The sequence below is a fragment of the Urocitellus parryii genome, chromosome 13 (genome assembly GCF_045843805.1).
Source record: "Urocitellus parryii isolate mUroPar1 chromosome 13, mUroPar1.hap1, whole genome shotgun sequence".
Classification (NCBI taxonomy): domain Eukaryota; kingdom Metazoa; phylum Chordata; class Mammalia; order Rodentia; family Sciuridae; genus Urocitellus; species Urocitellus parryii.
Window position 1 is genome coordinate 46,522,679 of NC_135543.1, and position 23,221 is coordinate 46,545,899.

Consider the following 23,221-nt stretch of genomic DNA (forward strand, 5'->3'; position numbering starts at 1 on the left):
TATCCCTGCAAGTATGTGTTTTTGCTTTCTAACTTTTTGGAATCTCATGAAATTCCTGATCTGTTGATGACACTCTTTTCTAAAGTTCATGCTATTATGGATTCTAAAAGGAGGGTGTATTTTTTTAGAATCTTTTCTGACATGTTGTAGGGCTCCTTGCAGGAGGCAACATAGCCAGCTCTGCTCCGTGTGCTCTCTGAAGCCCATCTCTCAGTTTCATGTGGAGTTTGTTTGTAAAGGAGACAGTTTGTAAATAGTGAGACCAAGGGCTGGGGTTGTGGCTCAGTCGTAGCGTGCTCACCTAGCACATGCAAGGCCCTGGGTTCGATCCTCAGCACCACATAAGAATAAATAAATAAAGGTATATAAAAAAATAGTGAGAACAAATACATCAAAGACACAAACAACTGGGGAATAAGCTTAAGACTTAGATAAAAAGTGGTGTCTACCAAAGAGGTTAAGCTTTGTTTCCGTTAATGAAGATAAAATATCTTCCAGCATCATTTCAAACAACATTAGTGTTCTTCAATCTCTGTTAAATACATCAAGGTTTCACTAAAGAGAAATAAATCAATTTCAAAATGTGCTTCCAGTCTTCTTTCATTGCTCTTTTCCCTCAACATTTTATTATGGAAAAATGTCCAGTTTTACAGGGGACACTTAAATACCTTCCACCGGAAGTATGCCATTACTATTGTACTGTACTTGCCTTATCACTTAATTCTCCATCTACCTACTCCTCTCTTCATCCACTAATCCATCGTATTTTATGCACTTCAGAGTAAGTTACAAATACCAGTCACTTTCCCCTAAGAACCTTGCTTATACTTTCTGGCTTTGGGTGTGAAACATATATAATAAGCACAAAGATCTTCATGTTCATCCATCAAATTAGAAGGCACACAAATGTGAAATTCTGTTCCTTATCTAGGCATAGAACAATCATCCCATAAAGTTCCCCAAGTCCCTTCTCGGTCAATCTCCATCACCCTCTCCTCAAATATAAATCTCACTTTTTCACTCTTGATTAATTTGTGTTTAAAATTTTCATTTGAAGGATACTCACACTATATGTACTCTTTTTAGTAAGTTGACCTTCACTCAGTGTTTCTAAGATTCTCACGTGTGGTTGCATGCATCAGAAGTTTGTTCTTCTCTATGAATCCTTAGTGTCCCATTGCACGAATATGCTAGAATTTGTTCATCCATTCTACTGTTGATGAACAGGTAGGCTATTTCCAGTGGGGGAAGGAGGGGGGTAGTTGCATGAAGCAGTTATCAACTATGTGTAAACAAACATTTTTATTTCTTATAGATAAATGCTTAGGAGCAGAATTTGTCAGGGGAGAGGTGTGTGTTCAGTCTTTAATTGGTAGAACCTTCCCCAAAAGAGTTGTACCGTTTTTTCATTCATATCAGCACTGCATGATAGGCACATTTCACCAAAAATTAGTGTTATTAGCCTTGTTAAGAATTGCCATCCTAGCCAGGCACAGTAGTGCACACCTGTAATCCCAGCAGCTCTGGAGACTGAGGCAGGAGGATCAAGAGTTCAAAGCCAGCCTCAATAACAGTGAGGCACTCAGCAACTCCAGTGAGACCTTGTCTCTAATAAAATACAAAACAGGCTGGGGATGTGGCTCAGTGGCTGAGTGCTCCTGAGTTCAATCCCCGGTAAACCCATCCCCCCAAAAAATTGCCACCAAGGTGCATATGCAGTAGTAAGCCATTGTAATTTTGATTTGCATCTCTCTGATGACTAATGATTTTCAGCCCTCTAATTGGCTATGCATATGCCTACTTGAGTGAAAAGGTTGTTTAAATCTTTTACATATTTTGGAGGTTATTTGTTTTTTTATAACTAAGGTGTAAGAGTTCTTTATATACAAACCATTTGTCAGAGTATGTTTTGTGAATATATTCTCCCTCTCTGCAGCTTGCCTATTCATTTTCTTAATTGTGTCTTTTGTGAGCAAAGGTTTTAATTTTAATGAAATCCAAGTTGTTCATTTTTTATGGTTATTGCTTTCTATGACCTAAGAAAAGTCTGTTCATCCTCTGAATCACAAAGATATTCTCTTCTACTTTTTTCTTCTATTTTTCTTTGAAGTTTTTTAGATTTTGCTTTTCTTTAGATCCATGGTCCATACTAAATTGAAATACAAAACCCAATCAATATTGGGTAAACACACCTTTGGGTAAACATGCATTTTCTGTGCAACCTCTAAGTTATATCCACCTAATAAGGTCTTTTGTGGTCAAAAGTGGAGAAAGAATCTTAGGAAATACTTTTGACTGCAAATCACTTTCTTGACATCTTTTGGGGATCAGAACTTATCAAATGCTGGTTTGCAACCATGACACACCCACTTTGATTTAGAGAGTGCCTTACCTGGCAGTCGATGCAGACCCCGCCACCTGCATAGATGCCTTGGGTATTCAAGCTTGCTTGCTGCTGCTCAACATCTGGGTCATAGTAACAGTCGATGGCATGGCCGTGACAGTTGCAGGCTGAAAAACAGCCCACTAGGTCAGTATTCCATCATTACTATACGACGTCTATATGATGTCTAAGAAATTCCCACATAGTAACAGTGCTCATTGGAGTATAATAAAGTCTATTCTGGAACACTAGGGAAACAGTGGAGAATTTGGGGGATTTTTACACACAGACCAGTAATAGACTACTATGAAATTTATAGCTGCTTCCATTTGATATTAAACGAGAGGTTTCTCTTTTAAAAATTAAGATATGTACTTGAAACAAATTAAGATGCACCAAAATGCCAATTAAGCTTCATCCACAGAGATTAGTACTGTTACTGATTTTTTTTTTGTACCAGGCATTGAACCCAGGGCACTTAACCACTGAGCCATATCCCAGACCTTTTTTATTTCGAGACAGGGTCTTGCTAACTTGGATCTTGCTATGGTTTGGATCTGGAATGTCTCCCAAGTCTTATATGTCAAAGTTGGGATTCCTGGGAAGTAATTAGATCAGTAAATTGCTAAGGCTGGCTTTGAACTTGTGATCCTCCCGCCTCAGTCTCTGAGCCACTGGGATTACAGAGGTGCACCACTGCCCCCGACTCTTGGTGATTTTTCTCCTCCTCCTCCTTCTTCTTTTAAATAATTTCAAAATATCTACAAGAAGTATATATAAAACTTCTATAATTAGAAAATGTAGTTAGAATTCCATTTAGGATTTTCATCATTGCCAAGATTTAGAATATATCTTCATTACATTCCACGCAGATCAAATTTTCTAATTATTTGAATGTTTTTATCAAGTTCCCAGACACACATATTAGGGAAGAAGATGGAATTAGAAATTTAAAAAGTTCCCCTGTTTATATAGGCTGAACACTTTCTTATTTTCATTTTCTCAGTGGTGCCAGATCAGTCTTGGCATATATGAAAGAATAATAATTCATATTAATGATTATTATTATTGTAATTTGTCTCCTCGTATTTCTACCTTAATTCAGAGTAGGATAGTTTTCCCTTCAGTCTGTGAGATTTTCATTATAGAGTGACCTATTATCTATAGTTGCATTTTCCACAGTCTGGATTACTTGCAGTCAAACTTGGTATGAAAACATTAAATGGAAAATTCCAGAAATTAACAATTCATAAGTTTTAAATGGCATGCCATTCTAAGTAATAGAATACTTAAGTAATAGTAATATCATGCTGTCGGGCTCCATCCTGCCTGGGACATGAATTATTCCCTTGTACAGAGTATCCACACTGTATATGCTACCAGCCCATTAGTCACATAGAAGCTGTCTTGGTTATCAGATCAACTGTCTTGGCATCACAATGCTTGTGTTCTAGTAACTTATTTTACTTAATAATATCCCCAAAGCACAATAGTAGCGATGCTAGTGATTTTAATTCAGTAAGTTATAACTTTTATTTTATTACTAGTTATTATCATTGATATCTTACTGGACCTAATTTATAAATTAAACTTTATCAGAGGCATATATATATATATATATAAACATGGTACATATAGGGTTCAATGCTATCCCTGGTTTCAGGGGATCTTGGAATTTATCCCAAGGATAAGAGATGACTATTAAGCAGTAACAGACCTGAGTCCCTAAAACGGACATGATCCCAGCCTCTTCAGGAGCTCAGGGGAAAAAAAGAACACAGCATCAGTTTTCTGGTAGGACAGGAAGACCATGTGCAGGATATGGCTCCCCAGTCCCACCCCAACACCCACCTTCACACTCATTGTTCTGCTCCCACAGTGCCGGCTGCCAGCGCCTCTGATTGTAGCCCACACAGCAGTGACTGCAGGTCTCCCCACAGGTGTGGTGCTGGCATTCACACCGGAACCTGGGCAGGGGGGTCAAAGCATATCTCAGTTATTGCAAAGTTTTGATTAAGGTCAGTGGTTCCTGTGTGCAAAACATGAACAGAGCTGTGGGGTCATCCATGGGCCATTCTCTGAGTAATTAGGAGGACGAAGCACTCTGCATACATGATTTCAAGTCCCCCCATAACCTGCTTGTTATCTACATTTTATAGATAATAAAACTAAGGTTCAGAGGTATTAAGATGCTTGCCAAAGGTCAAGCAGCGATACGTGGAGAATCAGATTTCAAACCAAAATTTGACTCTGAAGCCTCAACTCTTTCTTCTCTATCATATCATGGCACAATAAATGAACAAGTGAACAAGCAAGTGCTGAGATTCCTGGGATGCATTATCACATCTTCACCAATATGCCAAGGAGTCCTGTGAGAAGTCCACTCGAGTCTCTCACCCTCAACCTGTGATCATGCACAGAGATTTACTGACCAGGAAGCACCTATTAAAAAGACCTCGAAGGCCTTTGCTCTCACAGGCTGTCCCCTCTCATCTCAAGACCATGAGCTGAGATCACTCAGAAGAGATGATGCTAGAAAAATCTGAAAAATCTCACATCTGTCTTAAATTTCAATCCAAACCAAGGTCATAGCCTTGGTTTGCATCAGAACTCCAAGCTTTGAGCTCCCGTTCATCTGCACTTGAAAGAAGATTCAAAATAGTTGCCTAAGAAGGCTCTTGATTAGGCCTGTGGGGACTGCCCAAAAGGACTTGGACAGGTGGGATGGTGTGTCTCCTAAGAGCAGAAGTGTCATCCTCTTTCTCTGCCTGAAAGCCACAGATGTAGATTTAACTGGTGGCATATAACAGCTGGAGTCCAAATGGGATCTTGTCAGAGAGGAAATTTCACCTCATTGCCAATGAAACACTTGGCATATGCTGGGTTGAAAAATATTTAGTAAAGTTGCTTGAAGAACATATGGTCCAGCTATACTCATAGGGAAATTGAAATTGAGCACAGAAAATATAAAAAGAAAAAAAAGAAAAGCATGTGAACCTGTCTGAATTATATGGCACCCCCCAACTACTCTCTCAGCCCAGGCAGAAGATTATTTAGAAAAATTGTCTTTAAATTGTTATTAAAGGTGTTGGAACCAATCTAGATGCCCTTCAGTAGATGAACGGATAAAGAAACTGTGGTATTTATACACAATGGAATATTACTCAGCATTAAAAGAGAATAAAATTATGGCATTTGCTAGTATATGGATGGAGTTGGAGAACATCATGCTAAACAAAGTAAGCCAATCCCAAAACCAAAGGCTAAATGTTTTCTCTGATAAGTGGATGAAGATCCATAATGGGAATGAGGCATGGGGAGAATGGAGGAACTTTGGGGAAAGGGGAGTGGAGAGGCAGGGGAGCATGAAGATAGAAAAGATGGTGGAATGAGATGGACACCATTACCCTAGGTACATGTATGACTGCACATAGGGTGCAATGCTACCCAGTGTACAACCAAAGAAATGAAAAGTTGTGTTCCATCTATGTACACTGAATCAAAATGCATTCTGCTGTCATGTATAACTAATTAGAGCCAAAAAAAGAATACAAAAACAATAAGTGTTGGCAAGGATGTGGGGGAAAAGGTACATTCATACATTGCTCATAGAAATGAAAATTGGTGCAACCGTTATGGAAAGAGGTTTGGAGATTCCTCATAAAACCTGGAATGGAACCATCATTTGACCCAGCTATCCCATTCCTTGGTTTATACCCAAAGGACTTAAAATCAGCATATTACAATGATGCAGCCACATCAATGTTTATAGCAGCTCAATTCACAATGGCTAAACTATGGAACCAATCCAGGTGCCCTTCAACAGATGAATGGATAAAAAAATACGTGATATATATATATGTGATGGAATATTACTCAGCCTTAAAGAAGAATCAAATTATGGCATTTGCTGGTAAATGGATAGAGCTGGAGAATGTTCTCTCTGATATGTGGATGCTAATTTGCAATGGTGTTGGAGCTAGGGAAGAATAGAGTTAATTTAGATTAGGTAGAGGGGAGTGAAGGAAGGGGAGGGAATATGGGGGTAGGAAGAATAGTAAAATATATCAGACATTATTACCCTATGTACATATATAACTATACAACTAAGGGATTTTACATCATGTATAACCAGAAGAATGAGAAACTATACTGCATTATATATATAATGTATCAAAGTACATTCTACTATCATGTATAACTAATTAAAACAAATTAAAAAAAATTTTAAAACGATGGTGTTTAGGGGCTGGGATTATGGCTCAGTGGTAGAGCATTTGCCTACCACTACATGTGTGAGGCACTGGGTTCAATCCTCAGCACCCCATAAAAATAAATAAATAAAAATAAAGGTATTATGTATGTCTACAACTAAAAAAAAAAAAAAAAAGATGGTATTGATTAGAGAGTCTGTTTCATGATGATCTCTCTACTCAACCTCCAGGGGAAGATTATCTAGTTCTAATGTCTACAAACGTGTTTGTCCTAAGTGAATAATTGCTTTTTATATTGTGATCATAGTGAAATAGGAATGTGAGCAGGTTTCCCTTGTTTAATTGACTGCTAGGATGCTCAGAATTGAATGTGTAATCCTTCCGCCTGTCCATGCATGACGTCGGCATGGTCTACATCCTTGGTTAAAGCCACCTTCTGCCTGGTTAGCAACTAACTTTACCTATTATGCAGCCTTGGTTCCCTCTACTAAGTCATTGAGCCTCCTTATACACACCATAAGATATGTTCCTATTCATGGGTGTGGTTTCCATCAGTATTGGTTCAAGGTCAACCTTTGGGCAGCAGCAAATCAGGAGGCAAAGAAACAAAAGGCAGAGTGGACAGATGGTGAACTGAGCTTTCCCCAAGGCACAGGGAGGTACTTGAGCCATTAACCACTGGGTCCTGAAGTCCTCCAGGTCTGGCAGGGTCAACGTGGTTTGGCAGCTCTTCTAAGCAGGAAGATCAGCCCCTCCCTGGTGGCTTCTAGTACTTTCTCACATGGCACCATTTTGTCCCAGGGCACCATTTTGTCCCAGAGATACTAAATGAACCTTTCTCTCCCTAACTCAAAACTTATCTGCTCTGGCTCCTAGTGTCCTGGAGCCCTCCTATCCAGGAGATTACATGGTGCAGATAGATTAGTCATTAACAAACAGGTCCTTGCTAATTAATTGTTGGTTGTTGAGTGGATGGGCCCTTTCAGATAGCACCCCTTGATCCCTGAAGGAGGGACAGCAACATTAGGGTCTGCAGCTGGTCAGGAAGAAGGGCTCCACGCAGCACACCACACAAGCTGGTAGTGGGGCAACTCTGCCCGAACACCAAGCGAGGCCTAAAGATACATAAGCCTGGATCTGGCTAAAAGTAAAATCCATCTCTCACAGGGAATTGTACAAACAGAGAATTATTACTATACCCAGCAACCAGCTTAGTGGCCAGCCTTTACAGGTATTCCTTTTGGGGTGGTAACACAAATAGGTACAATTGCTGACCATTTAACATTTCAGATCTATGCATGTTATGGTTTAGATAAGAGGTAACCCCCAAAAAGCTCATCCATGAGTTTTTGCACTACAAGGACAGTCAGAGGGAAAATGGTTGGGTTATGACGGTCTTAACCTAACCAGTGAGTTAGTCCATTGATGAGGATTAACTGGGTGGTAACTGTAGACAAGTAGAGTGTGGCTAGGTCCCTGGGGTATGCCTTTGGGAGTATATATTTTGTCCCTGGTGAGCAGAGTCTCTCTCTGCTTCCTGATTGTCATGGCCTGAGCTGCTTCCCTCTTCCACACCTTTCCACCATGATGTCTTGCCTCATCTCAGGCCCAGAGCAATGGAGTCAGTCATCTATGGACCGAGACCTCTGAAAATCTGAATGCCCAATAAACTTTACCTCCTCTAAAATTGTTGGTGTCAAGTCATTTGGTCACAGCAGCAAAAAAAGCTGACAAAAAAATAATGCATCCTATTGTATGCAAAATATACCTCAGTTTTTTAAAAGCAAAAATAGGGCACATGTATATTGGCACAGACTTAGTCCCAATCTCCAAAAGATAGACGCAACCTAGGTGTCCATTTATGAGTGAACGGATAAACAAAATGTGGTCAATACACATAAATAGATATTATTTTAGCCAGAAAAGGGAAGGACATTTTGACACATGCTCAAGATGGGTGAACTTGAAAACATGTGAAGTGAACTAAACCAGTTACAAAAAGACAAATGCTAGATGATACTACTTCTTTGAGGTACCAAAAGTACAGCTGGCAGAAGGGTAGATGGGTAGTTCTGAAAATGGACACCAAGTTTCAGTTTTGCAAGACGAAAAGAGTCGTAGAGACTGGTTGTACAACACTGGGAATGTACTCAACACTACTGAATGGCACACCTAAAGATGGTTTAAGAATGGTATATTTTGCAATGCATCATTTAAAAAAGAAAGAATTTGAAAATGTGTAACCCCAAGGTGACAATGAAGTCTTACTTCTCTTTTCAACTTTATCAATTATTAATGGCTTGCCCAACTGCACCAGGTAGGTCATGAAAGGAAGCGTAAATCCTGTGGTTTGCATTTAGGATCACCTCTGTTCAGAATGGTTCACAGTGAACCTTCCCTTGTAAGGCTGGAGAAACGATTGCATATTAAAAACAGACTGCTGACTAGAATCCAACTACACTGTCAAATTAAATAAGTAGCATAAAAGAGCAAAAACAACAAAAATTGTCTTCAGAGAAAAAAAGTAGTTTGGCAAAGATAGGAAATGAAAGTGGTAATTGTTTCTGAAGAGGAAGAAGAGAAAGTTCTAAGATAAATTCCATGAAAATAACAATAGAGCTCCTTAGGTTGTATCTAGAACCCTCATTCTAGAGGACTCCAATTATTACTGGATTTCTGTGACCACTACGGTCAAACAGTGGCCATAAAATTTAAGTATTTAAGATATTTGAACAATGTATTTCAAATTAATACTCAAAATTCATTATTGCTCCAGGTTACTCTTGGTATCAGCCCTCATTGATTACTTTTGGTATGAGTCCTTTTGGTACCTTCCCTCACTCCCCGCAAAAGAAGACATTTATTTTAACTAATTTTTTTCTAATATAATTTGAACTAGAAAGGAGGATTATTTAAACATATTTAGAAAGAAAATAATTTAGAACCAAATTTTCATCATTAAGCTCCTTGGCAGAATTTGAGTGGGTCTGAAATCCATTGGACTAAATCATCACCTGTTTAATGGCAGTCGTACAAGATTTTCTGAATGGAGAGTATGTTCACAGTAAGCTGGGCCCAGTGTGTGCTCTTGCTTTCTGTGCCTATTCCATCTTGAGGTAGAAAATGTCCAACATGGCAGAAACCAAAAACCAAATGAATGTAAAAAATCAAATTGTAGTGGGGTAGGGGGCAGAAAACTAATGGCTGCTTGGGACATCTTCTTGGGTTTGGGGATTTAGTGGATGCATCCCATATTATCCAGAGAGCACTGTGATCGATTAGTGACATCTGCTATGGGCCCAGTGGTGGTCTGTGGAAGGAAGTAGAGGGCTATTGAACCTGAAACATTCTTGTTGCGGGCAGAATCTAGAAATAGTCAATGGGATGCAAACATCCACTGGAACAATTAGACTCATTCATGGCAAAAAACAGTCTGCCCCGTGTACTTACCGTTTTTCAGGATTATTTGCATTGCACACTTCAGCGTGGCCATTGCAAACACACCGCCCACCGATGCTGATATCCTTTATGCTGTAATAATACTGTACAGAAAATGGAATGGGTCAGTTTCACTATACAGAAACATGAAGTTTTCTTACCAAACTTATCCCATATCTGTGTTGGTTCAACTTCTCTTTTTCTTAAACATTTCTTAGTTGCCGATGGAGCTTTATTTTATTTATTTATATGCAGTGCTGAGAATGGAACCCAGTGCCTCACACATGCCAGGCAAGTGCTCTACCACTACTCTTGCACACTTCTCCTAGCCTACCTCAGCACATAAAAAAAGAAGCCACATTGGTATATAACTTGTCTTACCAAATGAATGCATTTCTCATTCTTAGTTTTAAAACTTCTGAATGTGTCCATTTAAAAACAAATCAAGTGCTTTAAATGCATGGAAGAAAATTGTCTTTGAAAAGAATCCATACCCTATAGACTACTGGAAAAGATTAAGTGGTTCCAAGTTTATTTGTTTGTTGATAAATCTGGATTTTGTATAATGAACATTTTCTCTCCCCAAAACAAATTTTATATCCAAAACTGTTGCACCTATTATGTGCAAACTACCATTCCAGGCTTCAGGAGAGAAGAGAGTATTTACAAAGATTGATCAGACACAGCCCTGAGGCTGCCAGGGGCCAGCAGTTGCTGGCAGTTGCTGGAGTCTTGGTAGTTCAGGGTCAAATTGGTCAAAGTGAGGGATTCAAGCTCCACAAAGACCAGGCAGAGCCAGCTTCAGCAGAGCATCGGTCCCTAAACTAGGCCAAGCAAATATGCCACCTCATTGCCAAGGCACCTCTCCAGGATGTTGGAGGCCTTGTCACCAGCAACAATAGTTGGTCCCTACTGCCAGCTCCTTCCTCCCCAGACTTGGCAGGAGACAGCAGGACTGGGGAGGAATGTGTGGCACTTGAAACAATCTTTCTCGTTGAACCTTGCATCCAGTGAGAAAATTACCTGTCAGTGAGGAAGTCTTTGAATTCACAAGGACAAGAGGATCTTTGTATCTTTGTTGTTGTTAAGTGTAGTAGTCTTAAGGATCCCTATTAATTTGATATAGGGGTTCTCTTCTGGTTCCCTAATTAAAAACTGTTCAGGTGTCAAAGTTTACTAGTAACCTCTGACTTACGTGTGAAGGCATTAACAGCCCCCTGGTTGATATTGGATAAAGTCAGGGTTACCAGGGCTTTCCATGACAAGCTAACCCCAGAGGCTATGCTGACCACCACAGAAGTTTCTCTTCCCACATGTGTTAAGGGCAGCAACAGCAAGAGAGGAAGCACTCAGTCTGCAGCACACAGGACCATGTGATAGGACAGTTGGCATGGCGTTTCTCCATTACAGAAGCATCTTACACTGGGTGAGGGGTGTGTCAATATTCTATACTTGGCATGCTCCATAAAAAAAATTACTTAATGGGAAAACCCTGTGTTTGCCGAATTAAAAAGTAATATATACACAGATAAGAGTGCAAATCTTGCAACCTTGTAAAAGACAATTTATGGAGGGGAAAAACTGGTGAGCTGGAGCCAGAAATCCTTTGTAAATATTCATCCTTAGATAAATACAGTCCTCATCTGCACAGTCCCCATCTGCACAGTGGGTTCAAAAAGCAAAGAGAGCAGAAAATGCAAAAGGTAGGCCAGGCCACCTATACCCAATATGTCTGGCCTTTCTGGAAAATTCTCAAAATGGGAGCAAAACTTTCTTTTTTCTTCTCTTCCTTTTCCAGTCATTGATTCTACCAACATAAAAAGTCAAACTTTAGAAGATGTGCGGGGCATCTCACATTCACCTTTCCAGGTGACTTTTGCCCTGGAGTTGAATATTATGGGCTGCAATCATTGGATCTCTTGCTCTCTGGCTTCCTGTTGGATTTGGCCAATAGGAGGCACCTGTGGGAGACCAGAGAGTGGGAGGAGAGTGATTCTACTGGCTCCTGTACCATTCTGACTCCTGAGGACAAGAGATGTTCAGGGTGGACATCCAACATGGCAGAGTACCAATACTCACAGATATCTATGTTCTTCTCTACTCCACTTAGATTATATATATAATATATATAATATAATCCCTAGATGGAGCTATATGACCAGATCTTGCCAGTGGAAAGGACTCTGATTAGGAACTGAGCTAGGTGACTTTTATCTATGTCCTTTCTTCCCTTATTGGCTGCCCTGAGGCAAGGGATCCAGGGGAGGACCCTGAGGTCCTACAGGATAGCTCTGCCTCTAGATAAGAAGAGCTGGTGCCCTGAACAACTGTGTAGGACCAATGCCACCATATTGGACTATAATATGAGCAAAAAAACAAACCAGTGCTTTGGCACACCTCTGGGATTTGGGGAGTATTGATTATAATAGTAGTTAGCCCACCCAGACAAACACCAGACTGACCTTTCATCTTCTTTGAATATAACTATTTTTCTTCAAACAGCCAAACTCCTAATGATATCTAAGATTTCAGGCAAGAACGTCTCCCATGCCCACATGATTACTGGCTGTAAAGGTTACTTAAAAGTGTTTAAGGCAATTAATTTCATAAACAAACAAACAAAAAGTAACAAAACAAAAGCAGCCAAGTAGCCACCTACGAGACACTACCTACCCTCCGAGTGACAGTTGGATCCCGCTGTGCTTTGGAGATGAGATGTCCAAGCAGGGTGTTGGTTCGAAGAAAGCGCAAGCGGATGTTTGTTGCCTTAGTGAACTCCCGAAGGGTGTGGGAGAAAGTAAAATTTTTTGCACCTGGACGACCATTTATCAAGGACACCACCACCTAAAATAACCACACAGATAAGGAGAGGAGAGTCCTTTCATCAACGTTTAACGCACGTGACTAAAAACAACACACTCCAAAGCATTTGGTTGTTTGGCCCCATGAGATACGTGTAGGTGGTCTTGGATCTTGTTTATGTCTAAGAGCAACTTTGCTAATTGCATCTTCCCTCCCTCTTCTTCCTTCCAACTTCTGGCACTATGTCCTTGACACTTGGGCTCTCCAGAGATGTTATCACTGCATTTTCAAACCTTTTGTTCTATCTGCATAGTTGTGGGACTGTAACACTATGAACTATTAAAGATTTAATGTTAAGTCTACAATTATAAGGTAATAACTTTGTCAACCTCTAGCAAAGAGATAAAAGTTGAAGTAATCTAAATGTCTAAATGAGGTTAGAAAAACTGACCAAAAAAAAAAAAAAAAGAAATCTGTATAAAGCCTAGTTTTTGTTTTAAATCTTGAGCTGGTGCAGTCTATGTCTCACCATTCAAAACATAAACTTCTCACCAAGTGGAAGACATTGGATATAGCTGCTCAAGTAAGAGCTCTCTACTTAACAAAGAGGAAGAATGACACTCTTAGTGGAAGTTAATTTGTAACTCAGTTCATTTTCATTGTGGCCTCACCATAATCATGGATGTCTCTGATTTTCCCCACCAGTTTGCCTACCTCCCTTAACAACAGCCAGGCTGATTTCACAAAAGGACCAAAAGAACCTCTAAAGGGACAGCATTTTTTCTCCCCAATAGATGATGTCCACCCTGCCAAAAGGGGTCAGGGCTTAGCACTGCCCCTTACCCTTCATCTCCTCACTCATATTGGGGATAATGTGTGAAGAGGTGGAAGGGGTCATTACTCCGGTTTCCAGTGACCCATTTTCTAACTAGACCTGTGGGCCTTGATTCTCAAATCCTTCAGGAGAATTCAAGACCCCAAACAGAATTTCCAACCCAACTCATTCTAGGAGTCCTTCATGTGATTCCTGTATCACCAAGTCTGAAGTACTTACTGGTTTCCATCTTAATCTATATTAGATCTACTTGAAAGTACAAATTTTCATGATTATGAAATATTTGACATCCTCGTGTTCATTTCTGAGTCCCACCTCTCAGAGCTTCCTACATCTACTTACCTCACCATTTTCCAAAGGTACAATGCGGGAAAATTCAGTAATACAGAGTACGTCATCATCCCGGGTGATAGCTTTATTTGCCTGCTGCCCAAATTGTTCCAAACAGTCTCTTTTAGAATCTATGAAGAAAATATTTAATATTATAAAATTAAGTATTATCATTTTTTGGTAAATTGCTTAAGAAGTTTTGTTTCCTTAAGAAAATACATGAAAAGAGAAAGAATTAGAGAAGTCTTAGACTTTTAGGTAAAAGCTTAGAATGAAGTTTTTAATTCATGAAAGAAACTACGAATCCATTTCAGGCCACTAAACTCTTAGGAGCAATGTTTGGAGATGTGGTGTTAACTCCTCATGCTTCATGCTTCATAAGGCAAGTTTGTCCTTTAAGGAGGCTGCATGGAAAACCCAATGCTCTTGAAGGGAAAATTCCTGCCCACCTCAATTTGTCATAGGGTCCAGAGACACTGACATTCTTGAAGAGAAGGTAAATAATACCCTATACAAGATCCATAAAGATGGAACTTAGTTGCTAGTTCTGTATAAAGAGGAAAGAGCTTCTTTGGCTCAGTAATAAGTACCCCCCAAAGTAGTGACAAGAACTGTTATCATAAAAGGAGTTACGAACTCAGCTCTGTGTGTGGGATCCTTGGAATTCATACACACATGCTTGAGAAATGGGGATATTCTGAGGATAAGTTAAGTGGTTAAAATTGACCATTCACTACCCAGCTACACTGCAAGACTAATTTTCTAAGTAAATCCATAGTCCTGATTGGTTGCAAATAATTAAAGCCACTCATTACTTACGAGCAAAATACTGCCATGGTGAGTAGGTGTTTCCAAAGTCTACAGACCTTTCCAAGACCCAAAGATCAGGGCGAGGAGAATTTGAAAATTTGATTAAAATATAGGCCACATGGAAGAGCTGACAAAGCAAAAGAGATATAATTATTATTAAAGTCTTCTCATCTGTCCACAGCTTCAACCATTTCTATAGGATGCTGATTCCTAAGGCAACACATCCAGCCACAACCCAGTCCCAAGGTGCAGATCTTTTTTTTTCTAACTGCCTATTGGACATTTCTACCTGGGTACAACTTCTCAAGTTTATTATGTTCAAAACCAAAATCATAATCTTTATCCATCAAATATACACATGAAGCACCATCTTTGACATACTTTAACCATTATGTCCTTGAACTTCAGCCAACCAACACAGCATCTTCAAGTCTACCAAGTCTATACCTCAAGTCTACATATCAGAGAAGTCTTCTGGCAAGCAATGGCAAGAAGTCCAGGACAAAGAGCCAATAGTATAATCTAGAGCATCTTCTAGGAGTGTTATAACCCCTGGGTCCAGGTGTTGGAGAGATCTGAGGCAACAGCTGTTGAGTGGGGTGATAGCTCCTTCTCCCCTGCCCCATCTCCACTGCTCTCCTCTTTTCCTGATTGCTTTTCCTCTTATTAATTTCTCCTTGTAAAAACTCTCATCACTCAGTACATTTTTATTTACCACCACCATTGCAGTGTAATTTGCAGTGGGTTCTTACCCAGTGCTCTGGCTCTACAGCAAATCCCCTCTGAGACTTGTATATTCAAAATGTTGCAGTGAGAGACAAACCCACATAGATACAGTCACCTGATACTCAACAAAGGTGCCCAAAACATACGTTAGAGAAAAGATAGCCTTTTTTAAAAATGGTGCTGGAAAAATTGGATATATGTAAGTAAAAGAATGAAACTAGATCCTTATATCTCACACTGCACAAAACGTCAGGTCAATACTCTTAACATATTGGCACAGGCACCAACTTCCTTAATAGGACCCCTGAATCTCAAGAAATAAAAGCAATAATCAATAAGTACGGTAGCATCAAATTTAAAAGCTTCTGAACAATAGAGCATGTGGAGAGAGCCTACAGAATGTGAGCATCCAGAATGTGAGAAAAATCATTACCAGCTACTCCTCCTACAGGGGATAAATAACCAGCATACATAAAGAACTCAAAAAGATTAACACCCCCAAATCAAAAATTCCAATCAATCAATAGGCCAAAGAATTAAACAGACGTTTCTCAAAAGAAGAAATATATGAAAAAATATTCAACATCCCTAGCAATCAGTGAAATACAAATCAAAACTACATTGAGATTTCATCTCACTGCAGTTAGAATGGCAATCATCAAAAGTATGAATAATAAATGCTGGGCAGGATGTGGAAGGAAAGGTACACTCGCACATTATATGTGGGCCTGCAAATTTGTACAACCATTTTGGAAAGCAGTATGGTGATTCCCCTAAAGACTAGGAATGAAACCACCATAGGACCCAGTTATCTCACTCCTTGATATACAAAAATACATACTACAGGGATGCAGCCACATCAATGTTTATAGCAGCACAATTCTTCAGAGCCAAGTTACTGAACCAGTCCAGGTATCCATCAACAGATAAATGGATAAAGAAAATGTTTTATAAACATATAATGGAGTTTCACTCAACTATAAAGAATTAAATTATCTGGGCTCAGTGGCCCACGCCTGTAATCCCAGTGGCTCAGGAGGCTGAGACAGGAGGATCGCAAGTTCAAAGCCAGCCTTAGCAAAAGTGAGGCACCAAGTAACTCAGTGAGACCCTGTCTCTAAAAAAAAAAAAATACAAAAATTAGGGTTGGGGATGTGGCTCAGAGGTTGAGTGCCTCTGAGTTTAACCCCTGGTACCAAACCAAAAAAAAAAATTAAATCACGGAATATTTCTGGTAAATGAATGGAAATGAAGAACATCATGCTAAATGAAATAAAACAGACGCAAAATCAAGGGTCAAATGTGGAAATAGAGCAAAATAAAGAAAAATGGGGGACACCATGAACATAAAAGAAAAATCAATGGAGCAGAGAAGGAGATTGGTGGGGGGGGGGAGGAGGGACAGGAAAAGGGAGGAACTATGGAATGAAATTGACCAAACTATCCCATGTACATATATGACATATCACAGTGAACTTCACCTTCATGTATAGCTATAAAGCACCAGTTTAAAAATAAATAAATAAAAGGCAGACAGTAGAGAGAGGAAGGGCAGCAGAAGGAGGGAGGGAGGAAGGAGAAAAGGAAGTACTGGGGACCAAATTGGAGTAAATTATATTCAATGCAGTATGATTGTGTCAAAATGAACCCCACCATGACATATAACTATAATGCACTAATAAAAACATTTTTTAAAAAAAAATGTTACCGTGAGCCAGAATGAATGATCTCTGAAGAGTGCTCGCTCCCTGGTTCAGGCATGTTAAACCAACAGACAGGAACCCATCTATTCTTCCTGCTTATATGGCTTCTAACAGCTCCTTCTGTTAAAAGCCTTTCTTACTATCAGGCACTTATGTTTTTACTCTTTAGCCACTGAGACTACTTCAAAGCGCACATGAATGATGCTTGAGATTTACCGATATAAAGGAGGGCTCTTCATGAAACTAGAAAGCACCAAGCTGTGGAGTTGCTCTAGAGAGAAAGGCAAAGTCGTACGTTTTCAAAGCAATAATGTTTGGGGGTCAAAGATAAGGGGGCATATATCTGAGATGCACACCTCTTTTCATGTGCTTTTCTAACAAACTAAAGACAGCTTGAATTTTGTGGATGGTTATTTAGGTAGAAATTCAAAGTCGTTATTAAAATGATGTTTTAATAAGCAGATTCATAATCATAAAAGATAGTCTGTGACTTTGACTTCAAAAAACTTTCAGGTGGAGTAGGTAAGAAAATACAGTACCATCTGATCTTTATTTCTCTACCAGTCTATGTTCTAAATCCTCTGAAATTACAGCTTGTGACCGTTCATCATTTATTCATTCCAGGGTCTTCTGGGATTGCATAAATGGTATAAATGAATGCATGAAAAAAAATTAAGGCTATGTAGCTGCAACTGACTTCAAGAGGCAGATGCCAGTTGCCAAAAACAGAGATGGAGATGAACCCCCAAAACTTTCTGCCCAGATGCCTGAGCTAGGTTGTTGTAGAATCAACTCCTGGAGGGAGGTAATCCCTGCCCTGCCACCTACTGGCTGTGTGAGGACAAGCACATCACTTAACCACTTGCAGATTTGATTTAGTTGCCCATAAATAATAACATAAGATAATCACAAAATATACTTAAATGAATAAGGAACAATACTAGGCCAGGCACAGTGGTACATGCCTGTAGTTCCAGCTACCCAGGAGGCTGAAGCAGGAGGATCACCTGAGCCCAGGAGTTCAAGATCAACTGGGGTAACATAGTAAGACCCCATCTGAAAAACAAAAAAGGAAAATCTATTTCATGTAAATTTTATATTCTCCTTCTTACAGAGCACCTGTCATCCCTATGACACGTATTTGTTTTCATCCACTAAACTGCGACATCTTTTGGCCTTAATCATTTCTGTATTCTCAGGGTAGGTGCTGAATGCATGCTAAATTGAAATGAAATCAACAATGGGTTAAGTGAAACCACAAAAACCTACGTGAATGAATTTAAAGTTATATCCAAAATAAGCCTCTTATCTCACTACACATTACATACATGTCCCCCCCAAAATATCTTCATTTATAATGAAAGTGAAATCAATCTGTCAATAGCTTTCTAATTTAATAAGCATATTGATCAATAAAGTAGCATTTTCTACTTAGGCCAACTTTTTTATTTTAAGTAGTTTATAAATCTATAGGAAAGGGCAAAGAACATTTTGCCATGTTTATTCCCTACACATTTGTGCAAACACATGCATACACACACACTTTTTTTTTTTTGAAAGTAAGTTACAGACGTCACGACACTTCACCCTTAAGTATCTCCCAAATATAGGGACATTTCTCCCACACAAACAATTTCATGCCTAAGAAATATTACTATTGAAACAGAGCCCCTTTAAAATTAAAGGCAACTTCCTGTTAACTGCTCTTCTGCATCCCCAACTTCCTTATGGTGCAAATGGAAACTGAGAAACCACCCCCTGGCCCTTCCAGGTAAGAAGGTTCTGACCATCCCAGGCTTCCTGGGTCTTGTGTCAACAACCTTTCTCTCGGCAGTCCTCTTCCCACTGTGGGGGGATTTCTACCCTTCATCCCACCACCCAGAATTTAAATAACTGACTCAGGCTCTTTCTAAGCGGTCAAGGTTCAAGTCAGCAGGAGGCAAAGATTAGGGTGGAAACTGGAACCAAGTGAGAGAAAAGTCTCTTACTTCCTGTTTAAAATAACCCAAGATGAACTAAGTTATAGTTAGATAAGAGAAATACATTCTGCCATGCTCTTGCACACTAGGGGTAACAATTATGTACTGCATATTTCAAAGAGCTGGAGGAGAGGATTTTGAATGTTTTCACCACCAAAAAAAAAAAAAAGGAAAAGATACATATATTTATCCTAATTTGAACATTACACAGTGTATTAATGTATCAAAACGTCACATGGAGTTGGTCACAGTGGCACACACCTGTAACTCTCATGCCTGTAATTCCAGCGGTTCAAAGGCTGAGGCAGGAGGATTGGGAGTTCAAAGCCAGCTCAGCAAGGCCCTAAGCAACTCAGCAAGCCCTGTCTCTAAATAAAATATAAAAAGTGCTGGGGATGTGGCTCAGTGGTTAGGTACCCCTGGGTTCAATCCCCAGTTCCCCCCCCCAAAAAAAAATTCACATGGTACCCCATAAAAGTGTCAATTTTATGTGTCAATTGGAATAATTTATTTTTTAAATTAAAAAAATTTGCAAAAGCCTGAGAAGTAAATTCTAAACCATAGCTTAGTCTTAAGATTTGGGCCATCACAGTAACTTGGAAAATAATATTAATGAAAGATTTTAAGGGGGAAAAAGTGGAGGAAAACAGGAAAAAGGCGAAATATCTACATCTAGACATCTAGATTTTATACTGATAAATTTTTAATTGGGGGGTTGATTAATGACATAAAGCATAATCATATTCCCTAAATAGACTGAAGGTGTTGAACTTGAAACCAAACTGTTACTCAAGAACTTTTTATCCACAACCAATAATTTACAAGTAGACTTGGTGATGATTCAAAAGCAGTTGAATTCCCTTAGAGCCCCCATAACTCTATTTTAGAATTAACTTTTTTATTTCATCCTAATTTCTATTGCTACTCGCAACTGTCAGGGAACTTTTGCATCTGTAACCTGTTAAGAAAACCTTACTTTTTCTATTTATGCTTTTTTGCTGATTTACAAAAAGAATTAGGTATGACATTTGATTTCCTCTTTGAACTGATGAATAGTTTAAGAATGTTCTTACAAATATATGAAAGAAGGGAAATTATATGGTCATTTTCTTTCAAAGCAAAAATATTTAGCTCCACTTTAATAGCTAGATCAAATTATCTAAATTCTCCTTGAATCTATATTTATATTCTCCTTGAATTTATATTTATATTTTGGAGCCTAACAACTCCTAAAAATATATTGATTTTTATAAGTGGCTTCAATGAAATATTTCTCAGTGATGATGATGTGTTCCAAATCAGATTCCAAATGACATTGATTATTATTCTTCTTAAAAAGTCCACACTCCCTATCATGTTCCAGACCCCTCCTCTTTGCCAATATGCTTCTATCTAAAGAATATTAGCATTTCTGGTTTGTATTTGTTAAGAGTCCTTCCCTATTTGACTTGCTATATTTGTTCCTGTACCCCTCTGTTACATCTTTCTTAAGGTTCAGCATCTCTGGCTAAAATGATCCTTTCAGCTGTGTTTCCCATGTCCTTACAAAAGACAAGTTGCTCCAGGACTTTTTAACTATTTACTTTATTGGATATTGATAAATGGTAATTATATATATTTACGGAATACAATGTTAAGCCACTCTATATGAATACAAGGTGGAATTATTGAATTAATTAATGCCATCACCTCAAATACTATTCCTCTTGACTGAAACACTACATTCTGACCAATATCTCCCCATTCCCCAGTCTCTGGTAACCATTATACAATGATGAAATGGTCAATTAATCAAAAAGGATAAAATAACTGCAAATATCTATGCACCTACCTGACACCAGAGCACCTAAACATATGAAGGAAATACTAAGGAATCTGAAGTGAGGGCTGGGGTTGTGGCTCAGTGATTGGGCACTTGCCTCGAATATGTGAGGCACTGGGTTTGATCCTCAGCACCACATATAAATAAATAAATTATATTTTTTTTAAAAAAAGAACCTGAAGTGAAAGATCAATGCTTCAGCTCTTTTTGAATACAGTTGTGCATATCCAAAGGGCACAGTGATGGGCATTTAAATTGGCTCAGCATCTTTGGTTTTATTGGTTTAGCACATTCAATTTATTAGTCAGCATATTCACTTAGAGGATGAGTTGTCAAATGAAATATCATTTCAAATCAACAGAGCTACAGATTAAATCTTTTTCTTAGACTGTGCCCTCTAACCAAAAGCTGCCTTTATTTTCTGAACACTAAATATCCTCGTATGTGAGTTCTCAAGGGGTGTTTCAAAAAGTGAAGAAAAGCGCTGGGGATGTGGCTCAGGCGGTAATGCACTTGCCTGGCATGCGTGGGGCGCTGGTTCAATCCTCAACACCACATAAAAATAAAATAAAGACGTTGTGTCCACTGAAAACTAAAAAATAAATATTAAAAAATTATCTCTTTTAAAAAAAAAAGTGAAAAAAACACTTCAATGATTGTCTCTATGACTAGCCCGAATGAGGGTAAGAGATCATACATCTGCAGCAGCATCTGCTTGCACCCTGAGAAAGATTTCAGCCCAGTTCCAGAAGTAGGGAGCTACTCTCTGGGTACAGGAGTCCAACAAAAGGGACTTTCAGCAGCTGTCCAGAGGATGCCTGGAGAGGGGGTCTTGTTGCAGGTGTTTGCCTGTCCTTTTGTGACTTTTAAAGTCCTTACCACCATATGATTCTTGCTGGGAACAGAACGCAATTCCTACTTTAGAAGCTGCAGGTGCCAGCTTCTCCTGCTTCCTTGGCAGGGAAGGTAACCTGGGCACATGACCCAGGCTCAATGACTTGGATGTCTTCTTCCAAGACTTTGCATCTACAGCAAGTTGCACAAAAAGGCAGAGACTGGAGGATTCTAACTAGAATCAGCAGAGATGGCAACACTGTTGGCTTCTGGGAACAGTGGCTGATCCCTACAGAGGCATGCTGAACCCAGTGTCCAGGCCAAGGGTTGTCTCTGTGGTCAGGACAAGTTGCAGCAAGCAGCACTAAGTGTCCTTGTGGATGGGCTCTGGGCCTTCTAATGTGACTCTGCAGCCTCCTTTGCTTCTGAGGCTGGTTCTCTATGCTCCCCAAATCCCCACCCACCGTCTCACTCCTTCCATTTTCAAAGGCTACTTTTCCTTTTTCACTCGTAAAATCAAAACTACTTTCCCAAATCCATGACTACATTGGTATCTGCACATCCTCTTCTTCCCTCTGGACCAGTGGAGGGAGAGACCTTCAGTCACCTCCGCACACCCCTGCCTTCTGTTGGATCCATCTCACCAGCTTTTAAATGTCTCTGCCTTCCCAAAGAGGCATCCTGGCCTTCCATCTACGCCCTCTTCTAGCTCCACCCTCCCCTCCCATCGCAGTGACACACTCTTGGGTTGCTGTGTGCTGGCACAGTTCCCTTCTCTCCCCTGACTCACCCCTCATCTCCTCCAACTCACTCAGAGTTCAGTTCCCTCATCCTCCACACTATTTGAATCTCACCAGTTCCTCTCTAGCCCAAACTTCTCACATAACCTTCAGGGCCATATTTCTGGCCATCTACTGGACAGCTCTCTTGGCGGTGCCTCAATTCCTCCTTAAGTCAAAATGAGACCCTAACTGAAGCCTGATCCCAGCCCCCTGGAGCCTGCTAACTCCCATTTCACCTTCAAGTCTCGGCCTCTCTATTCCTCTCGTTACTGGTCTGAGTCCCATGCTTCATGAAGCACCGTGCTTCTCCTATCAAACTCTCCTTGCAAGAGAAATAAGTACTCATGTCTTGAGTGCACATGGTCCTGTGACTCCAGGATGTGTGCTGGCTCATCCTGCCCACTCATAAACTCAGCAGGGGTGCCTTGGCTACACGTAGCTGTAGGCCAGGCCAGGGCCCACACTTTGGATGAGGGCAATGCTGGTAAGTGGCCAAACCCCTAAGGATGGCACTTCCCATCTGAACTCTGAACATTAGAACTCCCCCCGGGCTCCAAATGTTC

At 39.8% G+C, this 23,221-nt stretch overlaps 1 protein-coding gene across 3 annotated transcripts in view; it reads right to left on the reverse strand.

Annotated features, from left to right (window-relative positions):
* Positions 1-23,221, reverse strand: part of Lama3 (laminin subunit alpha 3) — a 230,644-nt gene that overhangs the window by 163,656 nt on the left and 43,767 nt on the right. For all 3 annotated transcript variants that reach the window (XM_026388028.2, XM_026388027.2, XM_026388026.2), the window contains exons 3-8: positions 14,822-14,939; positions 14,015-14,133; positions 12,709-12,879; positions 10,048-10,139; positions 4,235-4,350; positions 2,393-2,511 (exon numbers count right to left, since the gene is read on the reverse strand). In XM_026388028.2, coding sequence (XP_026243813.2) covers positions 2,393-2,511; positions 4,235-4,350; positions 10,048-10,139; positions 12,709-12,879; positions 14,015-14,133; positions 14,822-14,939 — 735 coding nt within the window. The remainder of the gene's footprint in view (positions 1-2,392; positions 2,512-4,234; positions 4,351-10,047; positions 10,140-12,708; positions 12,880-14,014; positions 14,134-14,821; positions 14,940-23,221) is intronic.